A 25697-nucleotide genomic window follows, 5' to 3' on the forward strand; every position below is an offset into this window, starting at 1 on the left:
TCAAAGGCGTTAGATAACTTTCCCAAAGTCATGCTGTGGGAGAAGAGAGGTGCAGGATTCAGCCACTTGTCCATGACCACAACGGCTCACCTGGACTCGGGCGTGGAACTGTCCACCGTACAGGATCGTTACGGGTTCCTGGTGAGGAGACTCCCTTCTAATGGATAGGACCGTGCAGACGATAAAGCCCACAGAAAGCGTCTCTTTCTACGCTCGGCCAGCCTGGGATTTGTGGCGCCAACAGCAGGCGCTGTGGTTCCCCGGCGTCCCTCCGGGGCCTCCCGCCGCGCTTTGCGGAGCGCACTTGTTCCCAGGTGTGCCAGCGCCCTGCGCAGCGGCCCAGCCAACCCAGGCTCAGACTCAGGTCTGCGCCGTTTCCTCGCCACGCTCCCCCGAGGGAAACGGTCCTGATGCGTGTGTCCACGCTTTTTTTTTTTTTTTTTTAAGACTTTAAACGGTCCTGATCCGTGTGTCCACGCTTTTTTTTTTTTTTTTAAGACCCTGGACGACAGGGTCTTGCTCTGTCGTCCAGGCTGGAGTGCAGTGGCGCCATCACGGCTCACTGCAGCCTGGAACTCCCAGGCTCAAGCGACCCTCCCACTCAGCCTCCCAAGTAGCTAGGATTGCAGGCGAGGGCCACCGCGCCCGGCCTATTTTTTTTTTTTTTTTTGAAGAGAGGAGATCTCCTTGTGTTGCCCAGGCTGCACTCGTGCCTTCTTACCATGGCCCCTCTCGTCTCGTCAGTGCCACTCGCGCACTGTCCCCAGGGTCCGGGCCGCCCTGGCTCGCAGTGAGCAAGGGACCCATAGGCTGCGGCCTGGGACTGTTTAACATTTCCCTCCACAGGCCGCGACTGTCTTCCCCAAACTGTCCATCAGGACAGGTGTTTGCACTTGTCGGCAATATGGGAAACTCCCACCAATTTGTGTTTGGAAGAGCTGAGTTTTGAGTTTTGGGTGTGGAGCTTTGAGAGCTTTCCAAGGCCCCAGGCCGGCTGCTTTGTGTTATACTGTGTCCCTGGAAATCATCTCACACCTGGGTTCATAAAGCAGGAACGCTGCAGGTGGGAAATGCGTTCCTTATCACGCGCTGAAAATCAGACGCATTCCAGTGTTACCAACAGTGTCACAGAGGTAGATACATCGGGCCCCTTACGTAGAATTCCATGCGGGACAGCTTCCCAAGAACCACAAACTCCAACCTCCTAAAGCAAAGATCTCTCTCTCTTCTGAAGCCCCATGAAGCTTAAGAGAACGCTGCTCAAGGGGGGACTTAATGAGACAGGAAGAAGGTGAACTTTTATATTATTTCTTCAGAAGAACTCACTGCAGGCATCAGCAATGCTTGAACCCTGGGAGAATGTGTGTTTTTGCTCTGGGGAAAGCCTGTGAGAGAGGGGACAGCCCCTGCAGTGACTTCTCAAATTGCTTCTGTTAGGAAAAAAGGTCTTCCTCCTTATTATATCTAAGACAACAAAAAGTGTGATTTTGAATACCTGCTTAGGGAGTCTGCCAATGAAAATAAATAACCAACTGCAGAACTAGTGGTTTAAACTTAAGGGCACTTTTATTATTTTAGAAAATGCTTACTTCCAGTTACAATGTAATCCAGGAAAGACACTGTTATGGCACAAAAATTAAGTTTTAGTAAGAGTTTTGTAAATACATGAGCTAAATGAACATTTACACACCAAACAGCTTCAAATATGGTACTTTCTGGAAACAGTTTATTGCTTTGAGTGTTATTCAAATCCCTAACTTGTTTGCCTTGTTATGATGTTCTGTAACGTAAAGGGGAAAAAATATTTTGGGCAGTCAGAAACCTTAAAGTGAGTCAACCCAAGATTTGCACTGTAATATAAAATTAGGAAGAAAAGTGCCTTCCCTGACCTTAAATGTACAATGTCCATATGCTATATTAAAGGTTATTTAGGATATCCTCAATTTGTAGGGGTGGCGGGTGGTGATGGTGGCAGGACTCTATTCATCTTTGGAAAACACATTTACTCTCTTAAATCATGCAATACTCTCTATAAGTATTTATTTTGGTGGAGATTCATGAATTAGTGTTACAAATATCAGAAGTTCAAAAAATTCAGAAAAAAGGAGTTTATTCAGTAATACAAAATAAAGAAAGTGTTAATAATACTTTTTAAAAAGCCTAACGTGAAAGGAGACCTAAACCCTATTGGGTTAATTTTTTGTAAAGTGATGTTTAAATTATATTCATAGTTATTAGTCTAGGTATTCTTGTGTAGGAATTCTATGACCTATCCACTTACTTGTCCAGAGCCGAAGAAATCCAGGATAAATGAGAGAGATGCTGGCTTGCTATTTTTCTTTTGTAAATTTAAGGATTTATTGGTGTCAATTTTATTAAAAAATACAGGAATAACCATTAAAAGTTTAAAAAGGAGAAAGTGAGTGATAATATAAGTAATAGTTTTAGAATTTAAAAAATGATTTTTGGTACTGTAACTATAGTGATGTTTAACATTTTATAAAAACAGGGATATAAGAAGTAATTGTATACAGCAGCTTAAAAACCATGTATGTAAATATAATACTCAAATGCTATAGGTATAGCATTTGAGTTTTAAAATAGGCTTAGAGATTTTTTAAAACTTTCTAATGAATCAAGAACAAAATAGTTTCAGTGAAATTTCCAGGCTAGAAAAAAAAAGGTCTGGAATCTTGCCCACAGAGAGAGGCAATTTCTATTTTTATTGCATGTTTCAATGTCTTAAAGGACTAGTTGAGTAGAGAACAATTTCACACTGCCTGAGAGAGAAGGACCCAGCCTTTAGAATCATGGATACCTCAAAGAGCAAAAGGATGTGAGACATGCTTTCATTTCTTACATGAACTGAAATCAGTATGCTAACCTGAAAAAACACCACAGGCACTGTTCTATTGCAAAACCTCACTTCTTTATAGATTAGTGATTTTCAAGTAGGTGAATCTAATTCTACACTCCTATCCACTCTAAATGGACCCACTAGACTATGGTCAATGGTACAATACTGGCATTTCCATAAACATATTGTGACTAAATTCAATTTTAAAATGTAAAAACCAGATACAATTTGAGTTCTCATGCTCATCTCCAACCCCACTCAAAATCAAATTGTGGGTAAACAAGAAGCTTGTTACTGTTATGAACATTTATTATGGTAGAACTTAAAGAACCAAGTATTGACATCCACTTGTACTTGAGCTGTACTTGTGCTCTTGGATGATTGCTATTGCATTTTCTAAAATGGCCAAAGCTTTTTATCGGAATGCTTCTCACACTAGGATCTTCTAGCAGCCCTTATCACTCACAAGAACTAAGTCCTGCTGCCCTAGGCCTATGGCATACACTGCATGTAATGAGTGAACTTCGGAGAGAAGTTATGCATCTAGAATGGCTGTAGTTATGCACCAGCCTGGAGAGGAGTGAGAAAGTCACTCACAGTTTTCCAAAGGGCTAATTTCTCTCTTGTCAATCTGGTTGAGAAAGTCTCTGAGGAGACGTATGGAAAAGTTAGCATTTTTCAAGCCTAGGAGCCTGTCCAGTGCATCCTACAGCAAGCAGAATGTACTAACAAATTCTTTGTGTTTGACTGACGTGAAAAACTAGTTGCATGCAAGAATCTGAGACTTGGAAATTGCATTCCTTTCATCAGATTGTTAGTGGAGCACCCTTTATGATAGAAAACAGAAAGTATGTTTGGAGTGTGGTCCCAAATGCATCATCGAGAAGTTAATTTATAAAAAGAAATGTATTACATTGGTCTCGCTGAACAAGGGCTAATGATACTCAGTAGAAGTTGGAGGTGAAAAGTGTGAGTAGAAACAGGCTCAACATGACCATCGTTCATTTTATAAACAAATGGTGACCAAGATACTACAGCTGTGTGTGCAGGACAGAAAATTCTGCCGTCTTCCAGCCATGCCCACACACATAAATAGCCTTCCCTGTCAGGACAGCTCTGGTGTGGAGGCAGAATGGGGCATACAGCCTGCATGAGCACGCGCCCTCCCCCAGGCAGGGATCCCCAGACACTTATATTATTTACACTGGAGAAAGCAAACAGGCTGCCCACAAAGAATGATTAGGAAGCTTGAAGTGTTTTATTCTGTACTTTTTAAAAGTGTAGATTGTCATAGATTCATCTGTATAAATAATTTTCCTGGCAACAGTAGTTCACTTTTCACTTCCCATTCAAAATCTTCAGAACTTCTATTTGAATGCACTTAAAACTTTCCCCTGCTTTTGTTTTATATAATACATTCTCATTATAATTAGGTGACTCATGAAATTAAAGAATTTCTTTTACAAGAAAGTTCAAAATCTTTAGTAAAGATGCTAGTAGCATGCATTAGGGCAAATTAGCACTGTCTTGGTCAGCAATCATTCTAACAGTATTTAAAGAAAGAAAAACACTATTTTTCTTTCATTTTTCCTGAAAGAAAGTGGGAGAAAATAGGCATAGCTGCACCATTCAAAGCACAAAATAATCATTTAGAAAATAAATACCTACGGCATACCCGACACACTTTTATGTCAATTTCCTCAACTGTTTAAAAATGGCCTCAGGCGTGGCTGCGTTCCCACCTGCCTTCTGCCAGCAACCTCTGGGGCCCTTGCCCACTGAGTCTGCCTCTGGAGGGTAACTGCTCTTTGTCACTTGTCATGAGGCCTGAAGCTTGATATCCTGGGCTTCACATGCAATTTCGGAAACTCAAATGACACTACATAGACTTGCTGTAAATCTTTTTTTAGTGCAGTTTGGCAAATATCCCAAATGAAATTCAACTCTAAGTTAAAAGTATCAAAGAGATAGAGCTAAGTGCCTCTATGACCCTCTGGGCCGCCCAGAGGCTCTGGAGAGCTTAGGAATAGCAAACCCAATTGCCCGGGAGCTGAAGGGACTGCAGGATACCTGTTGCTTTACCACTACAGAACAGTTACCCCCAGAGACAGCCCTCAGCGACCAGATTTCTGGGCTGCTGTGAAGATCTTAAAGGCCCACAACCCTTGTCCCCGCCACCCCCAAACTCAGAAAGTGGGAGTTATCCCCACTGTAACTCACAGTGCTAAGAACAGCAAGCATTGAACACGGAAACCTGATCTCTCCTCCATCGTCCACCTCCTGGGACTCCAGTCGCTCCCACCTCCTGGGACTCCAGTCGCTCCCACCTCCTGGGACTTTCAGGTTCTATCTGCTGGTGGGAAGTGCACTTTGGTTTTGGTTTCTAAGAAAAAGATCACTACACAGCTGTCTGGAGGCAGGCGCCCGGGCACTAGATGGCCAAGTCCTCCGGTCTGGCCCGCCCGCTGCTGGCCCTGCTGGCCCGACCTGGGTCTCCGAGGAGCAAGGGCGGCTGGTGCATCTGGGCCGCGGTGGTCACGGCCTGCTCCTCCTCCTCGGGGGTCCCTGCCAGGGCGCTCCCCTCCAGACTGCTGCCGCTCCCATCCAGCAGCAGGGGCGCCGCGCCCGCCTCAGCCTCGTGCGCGAGTGGAGGGGAGCTGCTGCCGACGGGGCTGGGGGCTGCAGGCGTGGACGCTGCCGGGTAGGCCTTGAGCGCCGGGGGCTGCCGCTCGGCCGCCTGGTTGGCCCAGTTCTGCTCAGTCATCAGCAGGTGGTGGTGGCCGTTGTAGAGCTTGGCGGACTGGCCCTTTCCGCGCGCCTCGGTCAGGGCTAGCATTTTGAAGTCCGCAGCTGGTGGCGGGGCCCCGGGGTAGCCCACGGCGCGGGCCTGTCCCAGGGGCGCAGCGGTGTGCGCATAGTAGGGTGGGAACCCGATGGCAACGGCGGGCGGCCGGGAGCTGGGGGGCAGGGGCGGGGGATCGGCTGTCCCCAGCGGGGCCTCGGAGGCGTCCGGGCCAAGGCGGCTGGTCACGCCCTGCTTGAGCTTCTTCCAGCCCAGGTGGTAGATCTCCAGCATGTTGAGCAGCAGGGACGCGCAGGCCACCGCCAGCATGAAGATGATGAAGATGGTCTTCTCCGTGGGCCTGGAGATGAAGCAGTCCACCGTGTTGGGGCAGGGCCAGCGGTCGCAGCGGTAGAGCGGCTTCAGCTCGAAGCCGTACAGAAAGTACTGGCCGGCGATGAAGCCCACCTCGAACAGCGTCTTGAAGATGATGTTGAAGACGTAGGTCCGCAGCAGCGCCCCGGCCATGCGCACCCTGCCGCGGTCGTCCCGCGACGAGGGATTGTCCTGCGGCGGCTCCTTGGGGCTGGGGCTCTCTCTCTTCAGCTGCTCCTCCTCCTCCCTCTCTTTCTTCTTCTCTTCCATGCGCACGATGTGCAGCACGTGGCCCAGGTAGATGAGGGTGGGCGTGGACACGAAGATGATCTGCAGCGCCCAGAAGCGGATGTGGGAGATGGGGAAGGCCCTGTCGTAGCAGACGTTCTCGCAGCCCGGCTGCTGGGTGTTGCAGGTGAAGTCTGACTGCTCATCGCCCCACACGTCCTCCGCCGCGGCCCCCAGCACCAAGATGCGGAAGATGAACAGCACGGTCAGCCAAACCTTGCCGATGACCGTGGAGTGCTCCTGTGCATTTTCTAAGAGTCTTCCCAGAAAGCTCCAGTCGCCCATTGCTTCAGATTCCTAACCTGTAAGAGGAAAATGCTCATGAACACCGGGCTGCAACGGCTGAGTGCCGGGTCCGCACCCATGGGCGGCGGCAGCGGCCTGGATGGTACTGGGATGGGGCTGATGGGCAGCTTCTCCACAGGACAGGCATCGCAGCTCCCCAGGACCTGGACGAGCAGGCACTACACAAGTGCAAGCGTCCATGAGGAACCACAGGTTAAACTCTTCATTTCAGAGAGGAGGAAGCCAGAGCCAGAAGAGAAAATGCCCTCCTCTGGCCTCCAGACTGCTCAAGCCCTCTCCCTGAGGCTGACCCTACAGGAGCTCTGGGGCTCTGCGGCCCCTTAGGCCACTTCTGAATCATGACATTTCTGTTCAGGTGGGATTAGAGCAACCTCTTCCCAAATTGCTGCCATTCCCATGCCCATGCCACCTTCAGAACTTCTGCCATGTTAATCTGATACCTCTTCTACTATTTGCTTTTTCTGTCTTCACATCAACTCTTTATGCTTAAATTTATCTCAACTAGGAAAGTTTACATTACTACTGTCAATGGAAAATTGGCACTAATACCTTCAATGGATGGTAGCTTTAAGAGTAAATATATTCCAACTCAGCCAGCTTTATTTTGGAAGTAAGGAAATAAAGACTTACTCCCCTTTTTAAAAAAAGAATAAATTCCTTGATGACAATGAAGTTGATACAGTCTATGAGATATTGCTTGCCAAAAGCTCTGGATGTAAGCTCTCTTGTTACAAAGAGGAAGATGAGGAGTATTGGAGAGGTGTTAAACAAACTAGTATCAAACCAAGCCCCTCTCCAAGGCCACTATTAGGATAGAAACAGAATTGATAAAGGAATGATCTTCTCACACGATTCAGCATCCACTGACGACCACCTGAAATCACCTCACCTGATCAAATGCCCACACTGGATTCTAGGCAGAGCTGAAGGGGTGCTGGATGGGGGCAGAGGAAGCACTTGGGGTGAACCGAGCTTGAGGATCCTGTCAGGACCAGGGGCCAGCTCAGCAGAGCCGGGCCTTCAGTGGCCGTCACCCAACAGCACTCGTGGGTACCCAGATGTCTGGGGGTAGAAACAGCACGCCCAGACTCAGTCAGGGTGCAAGTGAGTGGAGCCCAACCAGTGTGGGAGATAGCATGGATCCTCTGGGTCAGAGTGCCCATGGGTGTTAGGCAGGGCTCACCAGCCCTACCTGCCCCAGAAGTGTGACTCCGAAGAAGGCAGCCCAAGGAGGGGGTGGTACCAGCTGCAGGCCCACCCCCAGGCCCAACTCAGCAAGTGTTAGGTAAACATCCCCAGGCAGGCAGCTTCCTCTCTCAGCCTGTGTACAACAGGGACCACGGTCATAAACGGGGATGGAGGGAGGTGAGACTGCCAGCCTGCTAAGAAAGCAGCAGTGCCCACAGACACGGGATGAAGATGAGATGGCATCCCGTGTCGCTGCTGCCCCAACAGGCTGGATGCTGGGAATGGGAACAGAAAAACAGCTCCATGCTTTGCAGTGAGGAAAGCAGTCTCAGCTGTGAGGACACAGTCTCCAGTGGAACCAAAGAAAACACTTGTCATTTTCAATTTTAAAATATTTCAGGCTGGGCGCGGTGGCTCACGCCTGTAATCCCAGCACTTTGGGAGGCTAAGGCGGAAGGATCACTTGAGGTCAGGAGTTCGAGAATAGCCTGGCCCACATGGTGAAACCTCATCTCTACTAATAACACATAAGTTAGCCAGGCATGGTGGAGCGTGCCTGTAGTCCCAGCTACGTGGGAGGCTGAGGGCAGGAGAACTGCTTGAACCTGGAAGGCAGAGGCTGCAGTGGGCTGAGATCATGCCACTGTACTCCAGCCTGGATGACAGAGCAACAGTCCATCTCAAAAAAATTTTTTTTTAAATATTAATTTTTATGAATGGGTTCAAAGGCAAATCAACAAAAGAAAACTCTACTCATTAACAATCTAAAGAAACAGATGAGTGTTAACTCTCCCTTAGAACAAACTTGCAACATTCTGCTTGGACCCCTGGAGCTCTCAGAGAAAGCTGACTACTCACGCATCCTCCCAGCCTCTCATCTCCTATCGTGGCTGGCATCTTTTCTTGTGTTCTAAGGAGGTAGGATGTTTTACTTTAGAAACTTAATTACTGCACTTGAAACCACCCAGTCACCCCCAGGAAGGATGTCTGGGAACAATTTGGGGTCACTTCCTGCTTCTCCTCCAAGTGTCCCTCTGGGCTGGGACCAGGCCCCCAATGGCATCTATGCCCCTACCTGCCCAGGCGTCTGGGCAGACACTGCACAGGACAAAACCATGATAGCATGCAAGACCCATCAGCACCTGGGCCCAGACATGCTGAAGCCTGAAACTCCACCTTTAGGCCTCTGTACATGCTGTTTCTCCAACCTAAAGCCCCGCTCCGTCCAGCCACTGCCTGCTGACCTGCCCCTTGCCTATACAGTCCCCTCAGGGGTGGCCATCTCAGGCCTACACCGGTGCCCTGGGTTCTCTCTCCCCCTTGCCATGCCCTGGTTTAATGGCTGTCACCTCTTCCCAACATCCCCCTCCCCATCCCGCTCCAGCAGGCTCCCTCCATCCTCCCACAGCCCCACCTGCCAAGCTTTCCCGGGCAAGAGCAGCCTCTGGGCTCTGGAGTACACCTGCTCCCTGTGCCTTTCCCTAGGCCTGGCTCTGAGGACGGGGCTGGCATGGGCATCCTTTCCTGTTCCCTGTCTACCGGCAGAGTAGCTGGGTAATGTGCTTTCCAGAGGCTTCCGAGGAAAGGCCGCTGTGGGTAGTTCATACCCCTTCCAGCAGCCTCATACTTGCTCCAGCAGTTCTTGCTAAAAGGCAGTCTACATGAGGTGCTGGGACAGGGGCCTGGCTGGCTCCCCACACAGGGCTGATGGCACAGAGCACCATGAGGGAGGGGTCTGCTGCCCTTCACAGACTGGACAATGCCACTGGCGTTTCCCTGTGGGGCCAGTGGAGGCAAAATGTTCTGCCGTGTTTGGGGTGACCTCATGGGAAAGAACTGTCCCACCCCAAATGCCTATCGTGTACCTGTTGAGAAACACGGGGCCAAATAACTACTTATTCAATTGGTAAACCAGATGATAGGATGGGGAAGCTGACCACAGCGGCTGAGCCTGCTCCAGATCCTTTAGGCCCAGGGGCTGCAAAACACTGGAATATATGCCCTTGGAAGAGCCTTGCGACCTCTGAGTGCAACCTACAAGAATGATGACCAGCTACCAGCCAGACCCTTGCTTGTGCCCCATCAGGGGCCAAGGCTGTGTCCCAGAGACAGGATGACATAGTGTTTCCTGAACAGGAGCATCCAGCATTCAGGCACTGTGTGTTGTAGCACACCAGGGATCTGTGTGGATCTTTCTGGAAAAGAATGAGAGACATGAACCTAACAATACCTTTGACCTCTAATTCTACTTCCAGGACATCCTACTAAGGAAATAATCAGAGACTTGGGTAAATGTGTGTGCATGGCATATTGTGATGTTACCCATAAGGAATGACTGGAAACAGAAATGTCTGGTAGAGGATGAACAGTTCCCTAAGCAGTGCTGGCTGGCCGTGGCTGACACCGTGCTCCGGCCAACCCAGCTCCTACTACCATCCTTCTCTCCCTTGCCTGACTCTAATGTGACTGGGAAGGGAAATGTTTGCTTCTTCATCCTCCCTTGTGGCTGGAGGGGAATAGAAAAGGCAGTTCTGTCCAGTGAGTTGTAAGATGTCTGCTGGGGAATGTCTGGGAAAGCTTTGGTTTTCTAAGAAAAGGGCAGGTGGTACTTGTGCTGTCCTTTCCCTTTCTTTTCCACGTACAGTACAGATGTGATGCTGGAGCTGGGCAGCCACCTGGCAAGCATGAATCAATAAGCACAGGGGATTGGTTAAGAGAGTCGTAGGTCACCTGCTGTGAACTGTGGAACTGCCGAATCAGCCCCATCAGCCACCTCCAGATTTCTTATGTGAGGGGAGAACCTTATTTGTTCAAATTAGGTTTCCTGCTGCTTGCAAGTGAAAAAGAATCCCTAACTGATACACTATCTTAAATGCTTTATGAAATAAAGCCTGGTAAAAATGAAAAGCTATGGTTCATATAAATATAAAGTAGCCATTAGATGTAATTTTTCAGAACATTAATGACATGAAAAATTACTGATGCTATGATAAATGACAAGAACTTAGGACAACACAACAGTCTGATACCAGCTATTTTATACACTCTCTTACATGGACACAGAAAAAGGAAAAATGATACTGAAATGTTAACAGTGGTGCTTCTGAGAATGGGGTGATTTTTCTTTTCAGTTCTCTGCATTTTCTATGACAACATATCACACTGCTCATCATAAAAGACAGATGACCATAGCTTTCATTTATCGCAGTTGTAGCTTTTGAAGAAATCAGCTGACTCCTTTTTCATTGTTGTTTCATTGTGGTTTCTACTCTGTTCATTGCTTTAATCATGTCTGTAGTAAGCACACAAACAGATACAATACACTTTGCACGCTTAGCCCAATGTCAGAGGATAATGACTGTGGGATCACCGAGAGTTTAGAGTGGATTCCATCTTCCTGCCTGGCAATCTCCCATATCAGGCGCAGTGTTTGGAGAAAGCAGTTTCCCCAACAGACTCTAAGTGAGCAAGGGCAAGGGTGTCTGTGTCCCCATCACTCATCTGAGCCTCACGACTACACTTCACAGTTTGGGTTTTGTTTTGTAAAACACATGCATGAATAAATGAAAATTTAACCAGAACACAGACAATCTATCTGGGAGACTGACAACTGGATCCTGATCAGACCTGCGTGGAAGCCTCCCCAGCAGATGCGGTATCCACCTCCCTTCACCGTCAGACTTTATTTGGCTCTGGATGACATGCAGAAGCTCTGGAGGCATTTTACCAATACTATGGTTTTTTTTTTTTTTTTTTTTTTTTTTTTTTTTTTTTTTTTGAGACAGAGTCTCATTCTGTCGCTCAGGCTAAGGTGCAGTGGCACGCCATAGCTCACTGCAGCCTCAAATTCCCAGAGCTCCGGTAATTCTCCCACCTCAGCCTACCAAGTAGCTGGGACTACAGGTATGCACCATCATGCAGGGCTAATTTTCATTTTTTTGTAGAGACGAGGTCTTGTGATGTTGCCTGGGCTGGTCTGGAACTCCTGGCCTCAAGTGATCCACCCACCTTGGCCTCCTACAGTGCTGGGATTACAGGTGTGAGCCACCGTGCCCAGCCTGATATCACTTTGTAATCATATTCCTAATATCACTAGATAGTGAAATCAGCAGAGACTTGCACATGTGTCGCAGAAAGACTCTTCTGTGCTAAGTACAGACAGAGGACGAGAGAAGGTATGCCAGGACTGACAGAGGCTGAGGTCAGGCAAGGCGCTGCTGAACCATGTGTCTTGAGCACCGCTGGGCAGAGGAAAAGACGGGCTTTCGCTCATCACCCACGGGGAGGCCCCCGGTGTGATCGCTTAACCTTGCAAGGTGCACGCGACCTAATGACAGAATACCACAGCCCACGTTGTTGAGACCTTTTTAGAGAACTGACCTAAAAACTGTGGGGGTTACACAGCACTGTGTGGCAGGGTGTTTATGATCTCCCACGAGATGGCCCTTAATCTTTTTCGTTCTGCCTCAGTGAAAACCTTGATTCTTAATCGTCTGAATAACAAACAGGTCTTATGTTTCAAAATTTATGACGCTGCTTTCATAGTCTTTGAAAAGTTACGTTTTCCTTTCAACGGTAAATTGTTTCCCCCTTGGCCTTCAAGATCCATTGCATTTTCCCTCAGACAAATCAATGGCTATTTCCTCAGTGACAGTCTTGCTCTCAATTCTGGGCCACAGGTTTTGATGGCCACACAAGAAGTTTAAGGAATGATCTTGGTGCAGTAGCTCACACCTGTAATCTCTGCACTTTGGGAGGCCAAGCAGGAGGATCTCTTGAGCCCAGGAGTTCAGGGGCAGCCTGGGCAACATAGCGAGATTTCCTCTGTACAAAAAATTAGCTAAGTGTGGTGGTGCATGCCTATAGTCCCAGCTACGTGGGGGGCTGTGGTGGGAGGATCAATTGAGCCAGGGAAGTTGAGGCTGTAGTGAGCCATGATTGTGCCACTGCGTTCCAGTCTGGGTGACAGAGCAGGACCCTGTCTCTTAAAAAAAAGAGAAAGAAATAGTTTAAGGAATAGTCTCTATCTTAAAAATCTATTTGTGGAGGTGGAAAAATTCAGCAAATTAGGGAGCTATATAATATATACATGCAAGGGGATTTCAGAGAAAAGGGATATTCGTATCATACTAAAATGGGCAGTCGGGGAAAAGTGGGATTTCAGCTGGGATTAGGAGTTGCAGTTTTGGATAAGAGGTGGGAGAAGGGAATGCATTTCCAGAAGAGAGCAATGTTTCCATGAAGGTGGGAACAGGGGTTGTGGGTTGGAAGCAGTGATTTTAAAAGGTGGCTTCTGCACAGCAGAGCCAGGCTGTGGCCATACTCTGCACATAGCAGACGTTCAATAAACACTTGCAGGACAGATGAATGAAAGAGTGGGAGCCCCTCAACAATGCTGAGAGGGAGCAACAGGCTGGAAGTGCTCTTCACGAATGAGGCAGGGCCTCAGGAACAGCGTGGTAATCTCGGAGTGAGTGTCCAAGGCCTGGGCTGGGTGACAGGCAGGTGAATGGAAAAAAGAAGGGACAGCAAGGAGACACATTCTGAAGACAAAAATAAAGCAGAACGCAGCGTCTGACTAGAGTCAGGGAATAAAAAAGCTATGAACCAGAGGCTAAGCCTGGTGACCGGGAAAATGATGGCACCGTTTAAAGAGGAAGAAGTTGGGGCAAGTGCTGACCTGAGCTGGAAGAAAGGTGAGGGGGTGGCTGTGAAAGCAGTGGTGGAGACAGGAACGAAGACAATCAGGAGGCAGCTGGCGGCATGGGGCTGGAGGGGTCAGGAAGAGGGTCTGCACTGCAGCTTCCCCTTTCAGGCAGGACCACGGAGCAAAGAACAGAGATGAAGAGGGAGGCAGGAGACCACTGCTCCTGGTGTGTGTGTGTGTGTGTGTGTGTGTGTGTGTGTGTGTGTGTGTGTGTGTGTGTGTGAAGGTGGTCTGGCAGTGTGGGGACTAAGGCTGGGCCGGGAGGACCGCATCTTGCACAGCGTGGGGGAAGGTGCCCTCGGTCTGTGCCTGACGAGCATCCCCAGAGAAGGCCACAGGCTTAGATTGTGTTAGGTTTTTGGAAGGTGTGCTTTGAAGTTGTTTTATCCTTTTAACTCTGTTCTGTTTTCCCTTAGTCTTCTGAGAAAGTTCATTTAGAAAATTCTGACCTCGGGAATACAGGCAGTGACCTCCCACCTCTCAAGACAATGTGGGACCCTCGATGCGATCCCAGGCGGGGCTGGAGGGCGAAGGCCCCCTGAGGCCCCGCAGAGCCTGGCACAGCTGTGACAGCCACTTGCCTCCGATGGGTGAGGCTGGAGAGCCAGGGCCCGTGGTGCTCAGCTGGGGCCTCTGAGGCAGGGGTGACTCTGCGTCAGTGCCCTTTAGAGGGCCCAAAGGATGGAGTAGGGAAAGGCCTGTCCACCTCACAGGAAGGCAGGAGACCACTGTGGTCCTCAAGTGTCCTGTCCTGGGGGAGGGGTCAATGCAGTGCAGATGGGGAGTGCCATCGGCTTCCATCTGTTGTCAGTACATCAAGAACGTCAGGAAAGGAGAGAGCATGGGCAAAAGGGGGGCCCGGGGCCCAGCAGAGGTACCCCAGATGGGGTGGTGTGGGTGGTGGACATCAGAGAGGGAGGAGGGTGTTGGAGGGAGGGTGGGGCGGGAGCAAGGTGGCTCCTTCCGGCCAGGAGGCAGTCAGTGAGGGCAGGCGTGGGCAGAAGGTCTCCAGAGTGCTGACAAGACTCTTGTCAGTGGGGTCAACGAGGAGGTCACCTCCTCAGGCAAGAGCAGGACTCAGCCCTCCAGGAGATAAGGAAGCTTGATAGCAAGGACTGGAGAGGATGTGGAAGAGATCAGCTCCTGCCCCCCAACCTCACAACCCATTCCTCTGCACGTACAGGAGATGTAGGCAGTCAACAAGGGTTGCTGAGGCCTGCTCCCCAAAGGGGTGCCTCCAGCCCCAGGACGGCATGGAACAAAACACAGGGGCTCCTGTCCCAGTGCAGCCCCCATGCTGGCGGGAAGTCATGCAACATGAGAGAAGTTCCATGTGTCAGACCCCCGACACCCTGGAGAAGTGGAAAGCCGCAGAGGAGCATCAGTGGGGGTGCACAGGCCAGAGCAGACCGGGGCTCCAGGACATGGGAGCCTCAGGTATGAGGGCAGAGTGATCCAGGCCAGAAGGGGCTCTCAGTTAGGGGCATCCCTCGTGGGCTCAAGGGACAGCGAGGATGGATTACTTGAGCTCGGCCAGCTGAGGCGGGGGAGGCAGACCGGCCACAGCAGATGGGAAGAGAACCCGGGCTCTCACTTCAGTGTGCTGGGAAAGTACTGGAGGGATGGAACAGAAGAGTAGCCATGCTCACAGGGCCACCCTAGGACAGTCTATGGGGGCAGGGGCAAACGCACAGCCTCCAGGAAGGAGGCTGGACCACAATCCAGAGAAATGATGTGAGCAGTCGAGGTGTGAGAAAAGGCCCGGCATGCCCCTGGGCTGGTGTGGGGAGGGCACCAGCACTGGTGCTCGGAACGGGAGTAATGGAACTGCCTTTTACCAAGATGGGGAGACCAGAGGAGGTCCAGGTTTGGGGAAGAACATGGCGATCATGAATTGTCTGGGACATGTTAAGTTTAAAATGCCTGAGATGTGCGAGTGTGGAAGCTGGAGGTGCACATCTGGGAGTTGTCACCAAGTGGCCCTGGATTTAGATCATTGAAGGGCAGCGGAGGAGGAAACGGGGGTGACAATGAAGCCCAGGGGTCTAACAGCATCCAGAGGGTGAGCACAGACGGGCAGGGCACCTGCAGAGGAGCTGATCACCACCAAGTGCAAGTTTTAGTTAAGTCTCTGGAATGCAGTCACAGCCAAAAGGTATAATTTGTACCATACTTGATTCCCTCTCATAATATCATATTGACAATTAAAAAGAAATTTTTTTTTGAGACAGGGTCTCCCTCTGTTGCCCAGGCTGCAGTGCAGTGGTACAATCTCGGCTCACTGCAACCTCTGTCTTGTGGGTTCAGGCGATTCTTGTGCCTCAGCCTCATGAGCAGCTGGGACTACAGGCACCCACCACCACTCCCGGCTAATTTTTGTATTTTTAGTAGAGACAGGGTTTTGGCTGTTGACCAGGCTGGTCTGGAACTCCTGACCTCAGGTGATTTGCCTGCCTTGGTCTCCCAAAGTGCTGGTACAGATGAGAGCTACCATGCCTAGTCTATACTGACAATTTACAACACTGTTACTTGGTTTACAAATTAGAGGTAATATAATATGGAGTAAAGCTAGGTAAATTAATTTTGTATTAAGTGTTTGTGATTGCCTGGAACACTCATGAGTAGGATTTTGAGGGTCACAAGTAGGCTTACCCAGAAAGAGTTCTATGTTTAACTAGTAATGTCTGTGAGGGTTTGGTACAGGGCAATGGTGGTTCAGATGCTCATTTTTGCATCCCTGGTTTATGCACATTTCTACGAGGGCATGGTGGGCTGTCACAAATATTAAGTCACAAATATTATACGATGAAAATGGGCGTATCTAGTCAGTCATCTTTTCAGCCACTGGCAAGACTGTCTTCCATTAGCCTCTTTCATTCCTTGCCTATTTCAAGCTTTTGCACCTAAAGACCGTAATTTCCAGATGCCACAAGACCTAGCCTATGGTGTTTGGTACATCGTCCCACCCTTTTCATAGTTCTGATCTGACTTTTAAAAAAAGACAGAATTCAAAACAAACCTGTCAAAATAACAAAAGGAACAAAAGACCTTTTCTTGTACTCTATATGGCTGACTTCAACATTTAGCACTGTTCGAGCAAGACGAAAAGCAGGTCTTTAGATTATAAATCATGCTGCCATAAAGACACAAGCACATGTATGTTTATGGCAGCACTATTCACAATAGCAAAGACTTGGAACCAACCCAAATGTCCATCAATGATAGACTGGATTAAGAAAATGTGGCACATATACACCATGGAATACTATGCAGCCATAAAAAAGGATGAGTTCATGTCCTTTGTAGGGACATGGATGAAGCTAGAAACCATCATTCTGAGCAAACCATCGCAAGGACAGAAAACCAAAACACTGCATGTTCTCACTCATAGGTGAGAATTGAAAAATGAGAACACCTGGACACAGGGTGGGGAACATCACACACTGGGGCCTGTTGTGGGGTGCGGGGAGGGGGAAGGGATAGTATTAGGAGATATACCTAACGTAAATGACAAGTTAACAGGTGCAGCACACCAACGTGGCACATGTATACATATGTAACAAACCTGCACATTGTGCACATGTACCCTAGAACTTAAAGTATAATAATAATAAAAAATTAAATAAAAAAAAGAAAAGCAGGCCTTTAAAAGCTGGTTTAGAGTCACTTATAATTTAGTGCCACAGTTCAATTACACAGACCAGCATGAAAGAGGAAAATCCTGAATCTCTGAAGTTTCACACTGACAGAACATGATATTAGTTTTCGTCTCCGGAAGAAAATGACAGAAGGCTACCCCTGTTACCCACACCAGCAGGACACCCAATGGCAACAGTTCTAGATATACAGCAATTGGTATCTGGTAGGACAAGTCCCCCAACCTTGTTCTCCAAATGTGTCTTTCGACAATTTTTGGCTTTTTACTTCTAACACAGGAAACTTAGGTATAGTTTTCCAAGACCCACAAAAATCCAAGATAGGGTTTGGATTGGAAATGCAGTAAGTTTAGAGATGAATCAGATTTACTTCTGTACACTCGTTTCCCACTAGCAAGTGCAATGGCTTCACTGCTGCGACACTTCTTTAATGCCCTGAGCCTTAGGATGCTGTCCCTGAAGGTCTCACACATCTGTTAGATTTATCCCTCGATACTTCTTTACAGTTGTTCTGAAGAGTTTTTAAAATTTTCTGGTTGATTGTTATTAGTACTTAGGAACATTCCTTTTGTATGTTGATATTGTATACAGCAACCTGTTACAAAGGCTTTTCTAGTTCTAATAGATTCTTTTGGATTTTCTGTGTAGACATAGAAATAATCTACTCTTAAGGATAAATTTGTCTCTTCCTTTCCTAAGTCTAATACCTGTTATTTCTTTTTCTTGTTTTCCCTTTGCTGGCCAGGACTTCTAGCATAATATGGTGTGGTAACATATTTTCTTGTTTCTGACTTTAATATGAATGCTTTTAAAGTTTTATCATTGAGCACGATGTTTTAATTTTTATCAGACTAAAGACATTTCCTTCCAGTCTTTCTTTGCTAAAAAGTTTGTTCTGTTTTCAATTTTTTAAACTATGAATGACTGCTGGATTTAATGCAACACTTTTTTCCTCCATCTATTGTGATTTTTTAGATGTTAATCACTAAAGAGGGTAAGTCCTCTTTGTTATGATTTAATTACCTATTTTTTTGAGACAAGGCCTTGCTCTGTCACTCAGGATGGAATACAGTGGCATGATTACAGCTCACTGTAACTTTGAACTACTGGGCTCAAGCAATCCTCCTGCCTCAGCTTCCCAACTAGCTGAGACTACAGGCACGCACCACCACAGCCGACTAATTTTTATTTTCATTTTTATTTTGTGAAGATGGGGTCTCACTATATTGCCAGGGTTGGTCTCAAACTCCTGGCCTCAAGCCATCCTCCTGCCTCAGACTCCCAAAGTGCTGGGATTACAAGTGTGAGCCACCACGCCTATCAATGATTTTATTTTTAATATCCTAGCACATTCAATTTGCTACTACTTTATTTTCGATTCTTATATGTTCATATTTAAGACTGGTTTCAGCTTTTCTGTCCTATCATCAGATTTTGGTATGAAAGTTATTTTAACCTGAAAATTTTAAAATTATCTGAATAAGCTCATATAAGAATCTCCTATAGAAGAGTTTGGGACTAATGTCTTTTTTTTTAGGGGGGTAGGAGGGAACACTTAATTACAAATTTAATTTCATTAACTGTTACTAACATATGTAGGTTTACTGTTTACTAAGTCAAATTTGGTCACTTACATTTTTTAGAAAATTTTCCACTTTATGTTTCAAATTTGTTGGCATAAAATTATTCATGGCATTTTCTTATGATTTTGAAACTCTATGGTGTTTGTAGTCAAATTCCTTTGGTTCCAAATATTGTTTATTTGGGGATTTAAAAATATTAGTCTTGCTAGTTTATCTTTTGTTAATGAACCAACTTTGACATGCTTTTAAAAATGACAGGTTATTTTATTTTCTCCCTTGTCCTATTTTGTATGCCATATTCATAATATATAGAATAAATCTATAGGAGTCCTATAGATCTTTTCAATAGATAATGAAGATTTTAGTATTTGTTGGCATTACTATAAAATACACATATACAATTTAAGAGTATCCTTGATCTCAAAGTTATGTGGTTATTGTATAGTTCCAGGGGTTTCCATTTCTAATTTACATGCAGAGATACGTGGGTTCTATTCTTGATGTTTCAATAATCTAATGCTGTTGCAGGAAACATTACTCTCATCCAGAGCCAACTGATTTAGGAATATTATAAATTTAATTTTCAACTTCTTTAATAGTTCTAAGTCATTGCTAGGATTATACATTTTTATATTTTAAATGTACTTATGAAATAAGAATGTATGGAAAGCATGTACGACAGTGTCTGCCATCTATGTATTATTATTATTTCTCTTATTTTCTTTTTCATGTGGGGATTTCAATCTTTTATGCATACCTGAAAAGTCATATGCTCTTAAATCTTTATCTGGCTAAAGTAAATATGGTGAACAGTTTTCATCTCTAGTCAAAGGGAGGAACTAATCTTTTTTTACCTTTTATAACTTAAAATCTTAGTGAGGGCATTTTATTTTATTTTATTTTATGACAGAATCTCACTGCACTCCCAGGCTGGAGTGCAGTGGCGTGATCTTGGCTCACTGCAACCTCTGCCTCCCAGGTTCAAGCAATTCTCGGGCCTCATCCTCCCAAGTAGCCAGGATTACAGGCGTGTGTCACCACACCTACCCAATTTTTGGTAGAAAATACAAAAATATTTCTGGTTTCACCATGTTGGCCAGGCTGGTCTTGAACTCCTGACCTCAGGTGATCTGTGCACCCTGGCCTCCCAAAGTGTTGGGATCATAGGCATGAGCCACCAAGCCTGGCCATAGTGAGAGCTAATTTTAAACTGGAAGTAATTAAAACAGCTGTGTTAATTTAAAAAAATTATCTTCAATATTTTATACTCGAGAATGGCAAAATTTAAAATATACTATTTATCTACAGTCTTTCTTCTTGAAATACTTGAATAAATATTCCCTCTAGAAATCAGCACTAAAGCACCATTTCCACAGGGAGTTCTAACATTAAGCTAGAAAATTAACAGCTGGTTTAGTTTCAATTCAATTGACAGGAAAATGTAGAGAGTTGCAGCGTAATTAGAAACAACTGCGCGCCAAGACTGTTCACGCCCCACTGGGGTTCCTTTCAATCCTCCAGAGACCTCCCAGCTCCATCTCCCAGTGGAGCCCTCTGGTTCCTTCTGCCAATTATTAAAGGGCATTGTAAGTTTTAATAACTTCTGTGAACCACTTAAGAATTCCACTGAAATTATTTACTTATCCAAACATTTATTCAGACATTTTAGTGATGTGTTAATGTATTTCCTTCAATGTTTTAGTCCTCAAAGTTTTAAAAATTGAATAATGAAAAAAAGTGACTTCCTTAAGGTAAAATTGAACTTAGCAGTACCCCACTTTCTGAGGGGTGGCTTGGGGCAAGGGTAAGTAATAGAGAAAATTACAGGGGTGCTTCAGCATAGCAGCGATCAGAACAGGCTTTTGTCATGTCTAAAACACAAGTCATGACGTCTGAACAGACGACCAAACACTGACCTCATAAACACAGTGCAGTCAGTTAAAAGGCAATTTCCTCATATAAATCCAAATGACATCCTTCAGGAACCTTACTCATTATCGACAGAAGAAATATGGAATCTTAGCATTTTGGCAAGGGATGAACCTTAGAAGTGGTCTAGTTTATGCTCCTTATTTTACAAACTGGGAAATGGCGGCTCAGAGAGGGTCCTGAGACTTGCCTAAAGTTGCACAGCCCACAGTGCTGACACCAGCACAGAAGTGGCCAACCTCCAACTCCTGGCCCAACTTCCCTTCCCCTCCCACACCACTTCATGGGCGATGCAGCAGGCAGACTGTTCAGCTTATGACACTATGTATTACATGCCTTTTGCATTTTATTATATTCTAACATACTGGAATACATATGTTTAGAAACGTGGGCTGGAGTACATGTTAAGCTTTCACTTTTTTCTTCCAGTCCAGACTGTCTCAAGGGGGGTATTTTTATCTTTTATAAAAATGGTTAAATATTACTGATATGCTAAGGACAGCCCAATTACTTCATCACAAATTTGAATTATCTTTTTTTTTTTTTCTGTCACACTTATGGCTTACTGCAGCCTCAATCTCTTGGGCTCAAACGATCCTCCTGCCTCAGCCTCCTGAGTAGCTGGGACTATAGGTTTGTACCACCACACTGGGCTAATTTTATAAAAAATATTTTGAAGTGACTGTATCTCACTATATTGCCTGGGCTGGTCTCAAACTCCTGGGCTCAAGAGATCCTCCTGCCTCAGCCTCCCAAAAAGTGCTGGGATTACAGGCATGAGCCACCACACCCAGTCAGAATTATCTTTTTAAAGTAAATTCAGATATTTTTACTCTTGCTTGGTGAACAAAATCCCACAACCTGATAATTATGGTATTTTATTATTCCACTGATATTACTGATAATAATTACATCTGTCAAAATATTTTCTATTTTTTGCAGAAATAATTTCTATAGTATTAGTATGATTTCACTTTTCTTACTCAAATCTATTTCTATTGCTATGTAACCAGAAATTGCTTCTATGTTCTAGAATAAAAGATTTATTTTAAAATCAACAGGAAATGGAGTTTCAGGAATAAATAAGCAATAATCCATGGAGATAATCAGGAGGTCTAAATGTAAAAAGCTAATTAATTTTTATATCTAGTATCATTAGTTTGTTAACAGTAAATTTAAAGCAAACCAATTCTTCAAATTAAATAAGACACATAAGAGTGTGGAAACTATTCACATCAACCATTACTTTTGGAGATGTACAGGAGTTTTAAAAAAGCAAGCAGTAGGCTGGGGGCAGTGGCTCACGCCTGTAATTCCAGCACTTTGGGAGGCTGAGGTGGGTGGATCACCTGAGGTCAGGAGTTTGAGACCAGCCTGTCCAACACGGTGAAACTGTGTCTCTACTAAAAATACAAAAATTAGCCAGGCGTGGTGGCGCATGCCTGTAATCCCAGCTACAAGGGAGGCTGAGGCAGGAGAATCGCTTTAACTGGGAGGCGGAAGTCGCAATGAGCCAAGACTGTGCCACTGTGCCATTGCACTCCAGCCTGGACAAGGGCAAAACTCTCAAAAAAAAAAAAAAAAAAGAAAAAAGAAAAAAAGAAAAAAAGCAAGCAGTAGAGTACTAACCTAGTTATCATGAGGAATTTTCCACCACTGTAGGAATGAAAATTAAGATGAAACTTTATTATTTTTATTGCCTTTAAGCATTATACAGAAATTGCAGAAACATACTGTTTTTAGAGACATATATGCTGTTGTCACATATATTGGATTTTTTTCCCTCCTCAATTCAGTAAACATTTATTATTATTATAAAACATTATTACCTATTGTGTGTGGCACTGTGCCACACACTGAGGACAGCAAAACAATTAAGATCCAGTCCTCACTCTCAGGAGATTCATTTGCAATCTATGAGAGAGGCAGAGTGGCAAAACACAGATCAAAATATAAGTACTACATAGTACTGGGAATAGCTACCATCCAGCGGAGGGAGGAAGGCATGGTGGTAGGCGCCTGTAGTCCCAGCTACTCGGGAGGTTGCAGTGAGCCGAGATCGCACCACTGCACTCCAGCCTGGGTGACAGAGCGAGACTCCATCTCAAAAACAAAAAAGGCTGCGATAAACGTAATTTTTCGTTTCAAATGTAGTGTGTACACGTTATTTTAGCTAAGAAAAATGAATATAATAAGTTAAAATGTAAGTAACATTCAAGAAAACTGGGTCAAAAATATTTTCCTTATTGGCAAAAAATTTTGTTACCCGCCATTCTTTTAAGACAGCTTTCAGCCAGTTAACGGTTCCTGGTTAAGAAACAGTACTGTCTGATTTGTTAGAGTAGTACCGTTTCGTGAATTACTTTCCACTACAGCAACACATGCATTGCCCTTAAGAGATGCTTATCTCAATATGAACCAAACTGCTGAGCAGGTGGAATCTGTGCCAAACTAGCTGATGTTTACTTTGAATACACTGATATTTGGAAAATAAATCCCTCTTTTTTCCTCTTTAATCTTTTAATGTTTGTCTTGCACATGGATGGACCGCCAGTGAAGTGATGCGCACATCATAAATCACCATGGTTTTGAATTCCTGGGTGATGAGACCCATAATTCGCTTGTCAGCTGTTTGTATGAAATCATTTTTAAATGGCATGTTTTGGAGACATCTTGATAAAATAAAAACTGGAGTTCTAAAGTTGCAGTCACATATTCACGAACCGAGAACTCTACAGGTAGGATGAATTTTGCTCACTAGTGTGGAGTCGGCAACAAAGCAAATGCAGCCGCGTCACTGCCGTTTGTTTTCTCAAGTCTCCTACAGGAAGGGGCTCGGACGGTGCTTTTCCACTCCTCTGCAAATTCCTTATAGTTGAACACATCATAACAAACATACAGGTCGAGAAATTTGGTCGTGGCATTAATAGCTACAGTGTTTCTTAAAAATAAAAAGTTTTAAAAAGTTTCTGAAAAGAATGTAGGCGAGCCAACCTTGTTTCTAAACAATCCCAACAGGACTTTTAGGAGCACGGCGATGCTGAATGCCCGTGGACGGCTGGGTGCGCGCCGTTAGCTGGCGCGGTGACATCTGCTTAGAGTTTTCAAGCATTTCAGCATCGCTAGGAGCCCTACAACCTGACGGTCCGGGACAGCCCGGCTTCCTCCACCCGAGGGGGAAAACAACCCCAGGAAAACAACTTAAACTCGGCCTTGGACTGTCCATCAAGGGAAGCCAAACCAGGCGCTGCTCTCCAGACCTCCAGGAGCAAAGGAGGAAGATCAATTATTCCAAAAGTTTCTCACAAATTTCCCGAGCTCCCCACAACTTTTTGAAGAATCCTGAAAGAATCCTAGGGGGCTGGGAGCCGCACACGTGCCGGGGCTCGGCTTCCCAGCTCGGCAGTCCCAGCCCGCTGGGCTCGCCCGGGAGCTCCGCTGCGCCGCCGACCCGCCCGTCCCCGCCCCGCGCTGCCCTCGGCCCCTGTGCCTGGCCTCCGGGGAGCCCGGCCCGCCTTACCCCGCTCTGTCGCGGCGGCGACCCGGGTGCGTTCCTCCGGAGCAGGGCTCCCGGCCGCTCTGAAAAGAATTCCTTTCACACGTGCGGTGCTGCTTCACGCGTGCGCCCCGCGCCAGGGACCGACCTCCCCGCCCTGATCGCCATCCCTGCAGCCCCAGTGTGCGCTGCGCCCGACGCCCCCAAGCTGCAGCTCAGGACGCCGCGCCACGCCCCCGCCGCCTCCGAACAGCCCCGCCCCGCGCGCTTCCCAGCACGCACACCTACCGCCCCCGCATCCCTACCCTGTACGCGCAGCCACAGCACTCGCCCGCGTCCGCATTCCACAACCCTAGCCCGCGCGCACGTCCATGCCTAGCGCCTGCATCCCCATCCCGCACCTGCGCGGGCCCTGGGGATGTGGACGCGGGGGCTCTTCCCTGCCGCCTACACACTCCGGGGCACGCCCGCGCGGGACGTGAGAGGAGAGCCGAGGGCTGTTGGGGCGGGCCCGACTCGCTTGCGGGGCGCCCACCGCACCCAGATGCGCCAGCCCGCGCCCCGCTCGCGCCTGTCCTGGGCTTCGCAGGCCCGGCGAGGTAGCTGCTCTCCGGGCGCTCCCACGGTCGGAGGCGCGTGGGCGTCGGGCACCTAGGTCTCTCCCGCCTGCAGCCGCCTGGGGACGCGGGTTCCGGACGGCTGGCGCGGGGCGGGGCGGGGCGGGGACCACCGAGCAGGGAGTCCCCGCGGAAGCGCCGCCGGGCACAGCGTGGGTGCTGTCCAGGAGCGGCGCCCGGGCGGGGCGGGAGGTTATAAATAGCGGCCGCCATCCTGCTTCTCTTCAGACACATTTAATTTAGCCGGCAGGCACACGGATGCTTATTTTTAAAAAAAGAACTTGTTTTATTGCGCTCGAGGTGACCGGGAAGTTTGTCCCCGCGGGTCACTCGCTCCATCTGGTCCTGGAGGCGAGATGCCAGGGCGAGGCCTAACCTGCCTGCTGGCGCCCAGCGAAGATTTTAACGTTTTCTGTTCCCTTCGGGGTGGTTTTACCACGCGTGAGAGGGACGCCTACCGCGGAAGGCCGCGGACCGAGGGCGGTATCGCGTCCTTGTCTGCTGTCTGGGCACAGCCCAGAGAGGCCGCGGGTCCCCTCCCCGTCCCCCAAGGTCTGGAGTGGGGCTTGACCAGCCTGGGATATTAACAAATATCGGTGGACTGCATTTCGGTGATCATTCCACAAGCTGAAATGGCTTCAAAATCACCTTTATGAGTAATAAGTTTATTCCAGGAATGTGGCAAAATGCAAGTCTGATAGTTTTCGTGTCTTCATGGAGCAGCTTCCGTCGGTTGCCTTCGTTAGCGTTTAGATCTACTCGGATTAGCAGTTGGCTTGCCCTGAAAAATGCGTTTGTTCTGCTGAGATCTGAATTTAAAGTTATCCCAAGGAGGAAAAACTAAGCTCCTAAAGGCGCATCTAAAATATCTTCTCCCTTTGGGAACTTTGCGGTGTATGTATGGAGTAGGTAG

At 47.1% G+C, this 25697-nt stretch overlaps 1 protein-coding gene across 1 annotated transcript; it reads right to left on the bottom strand.

Annotated features, from left to right (window-relative positions):
* Window positions 1–1541: 1541 nt before the first annotated feature.
* Window positions 1542–24389, bottom strand: GJA3 (gap junction protein alpha 3). The gene is made up of 2 exons (XM_522616.8): window positions 24192–24389; window positions 1542–6604 (listed from the first exon to the last, which is right to left on the bottom strand). Exon 2 carries the CDS (start codon window positions 6585–6587, stop codon window positions 5289–5291), a length of 1299 nt encoding a protein of 432 aa, XP_522616.3. The 5' UTR covers window positions 6588–6604; window positions 24192–24389; the 3' UTR covers window positions 1542–5288.
* Between the last annotated feature and the right edge of the window lie 1308 nt (window positions 24390–25697).

The sequence above is a fragment of the Pan troglodytes genome, chromosome 14, assembly GCF_028858775.2.
Source record: "Pan troglodytes isolate AG18354 chromosome 14, NHGRI_mPanTro3-v2.0_pri, whole genome shotgun sequence".
Taxonomy (NCBI): Eukaryota; Metazoa; Chordata; class Mammalia; order Primates; family Hominidae; genus Pan; species Pan troglodytes.

What these genes read in the sequence shown, in the direction of transcription:
- GJA3 (XM_522616.8), bottom strand. Translation starts at nt 6,587, where the DNA reads ATGGGCGACTGGAGCTTTCTGGGAAGACTCTTAGAAAATGCACAGGAG.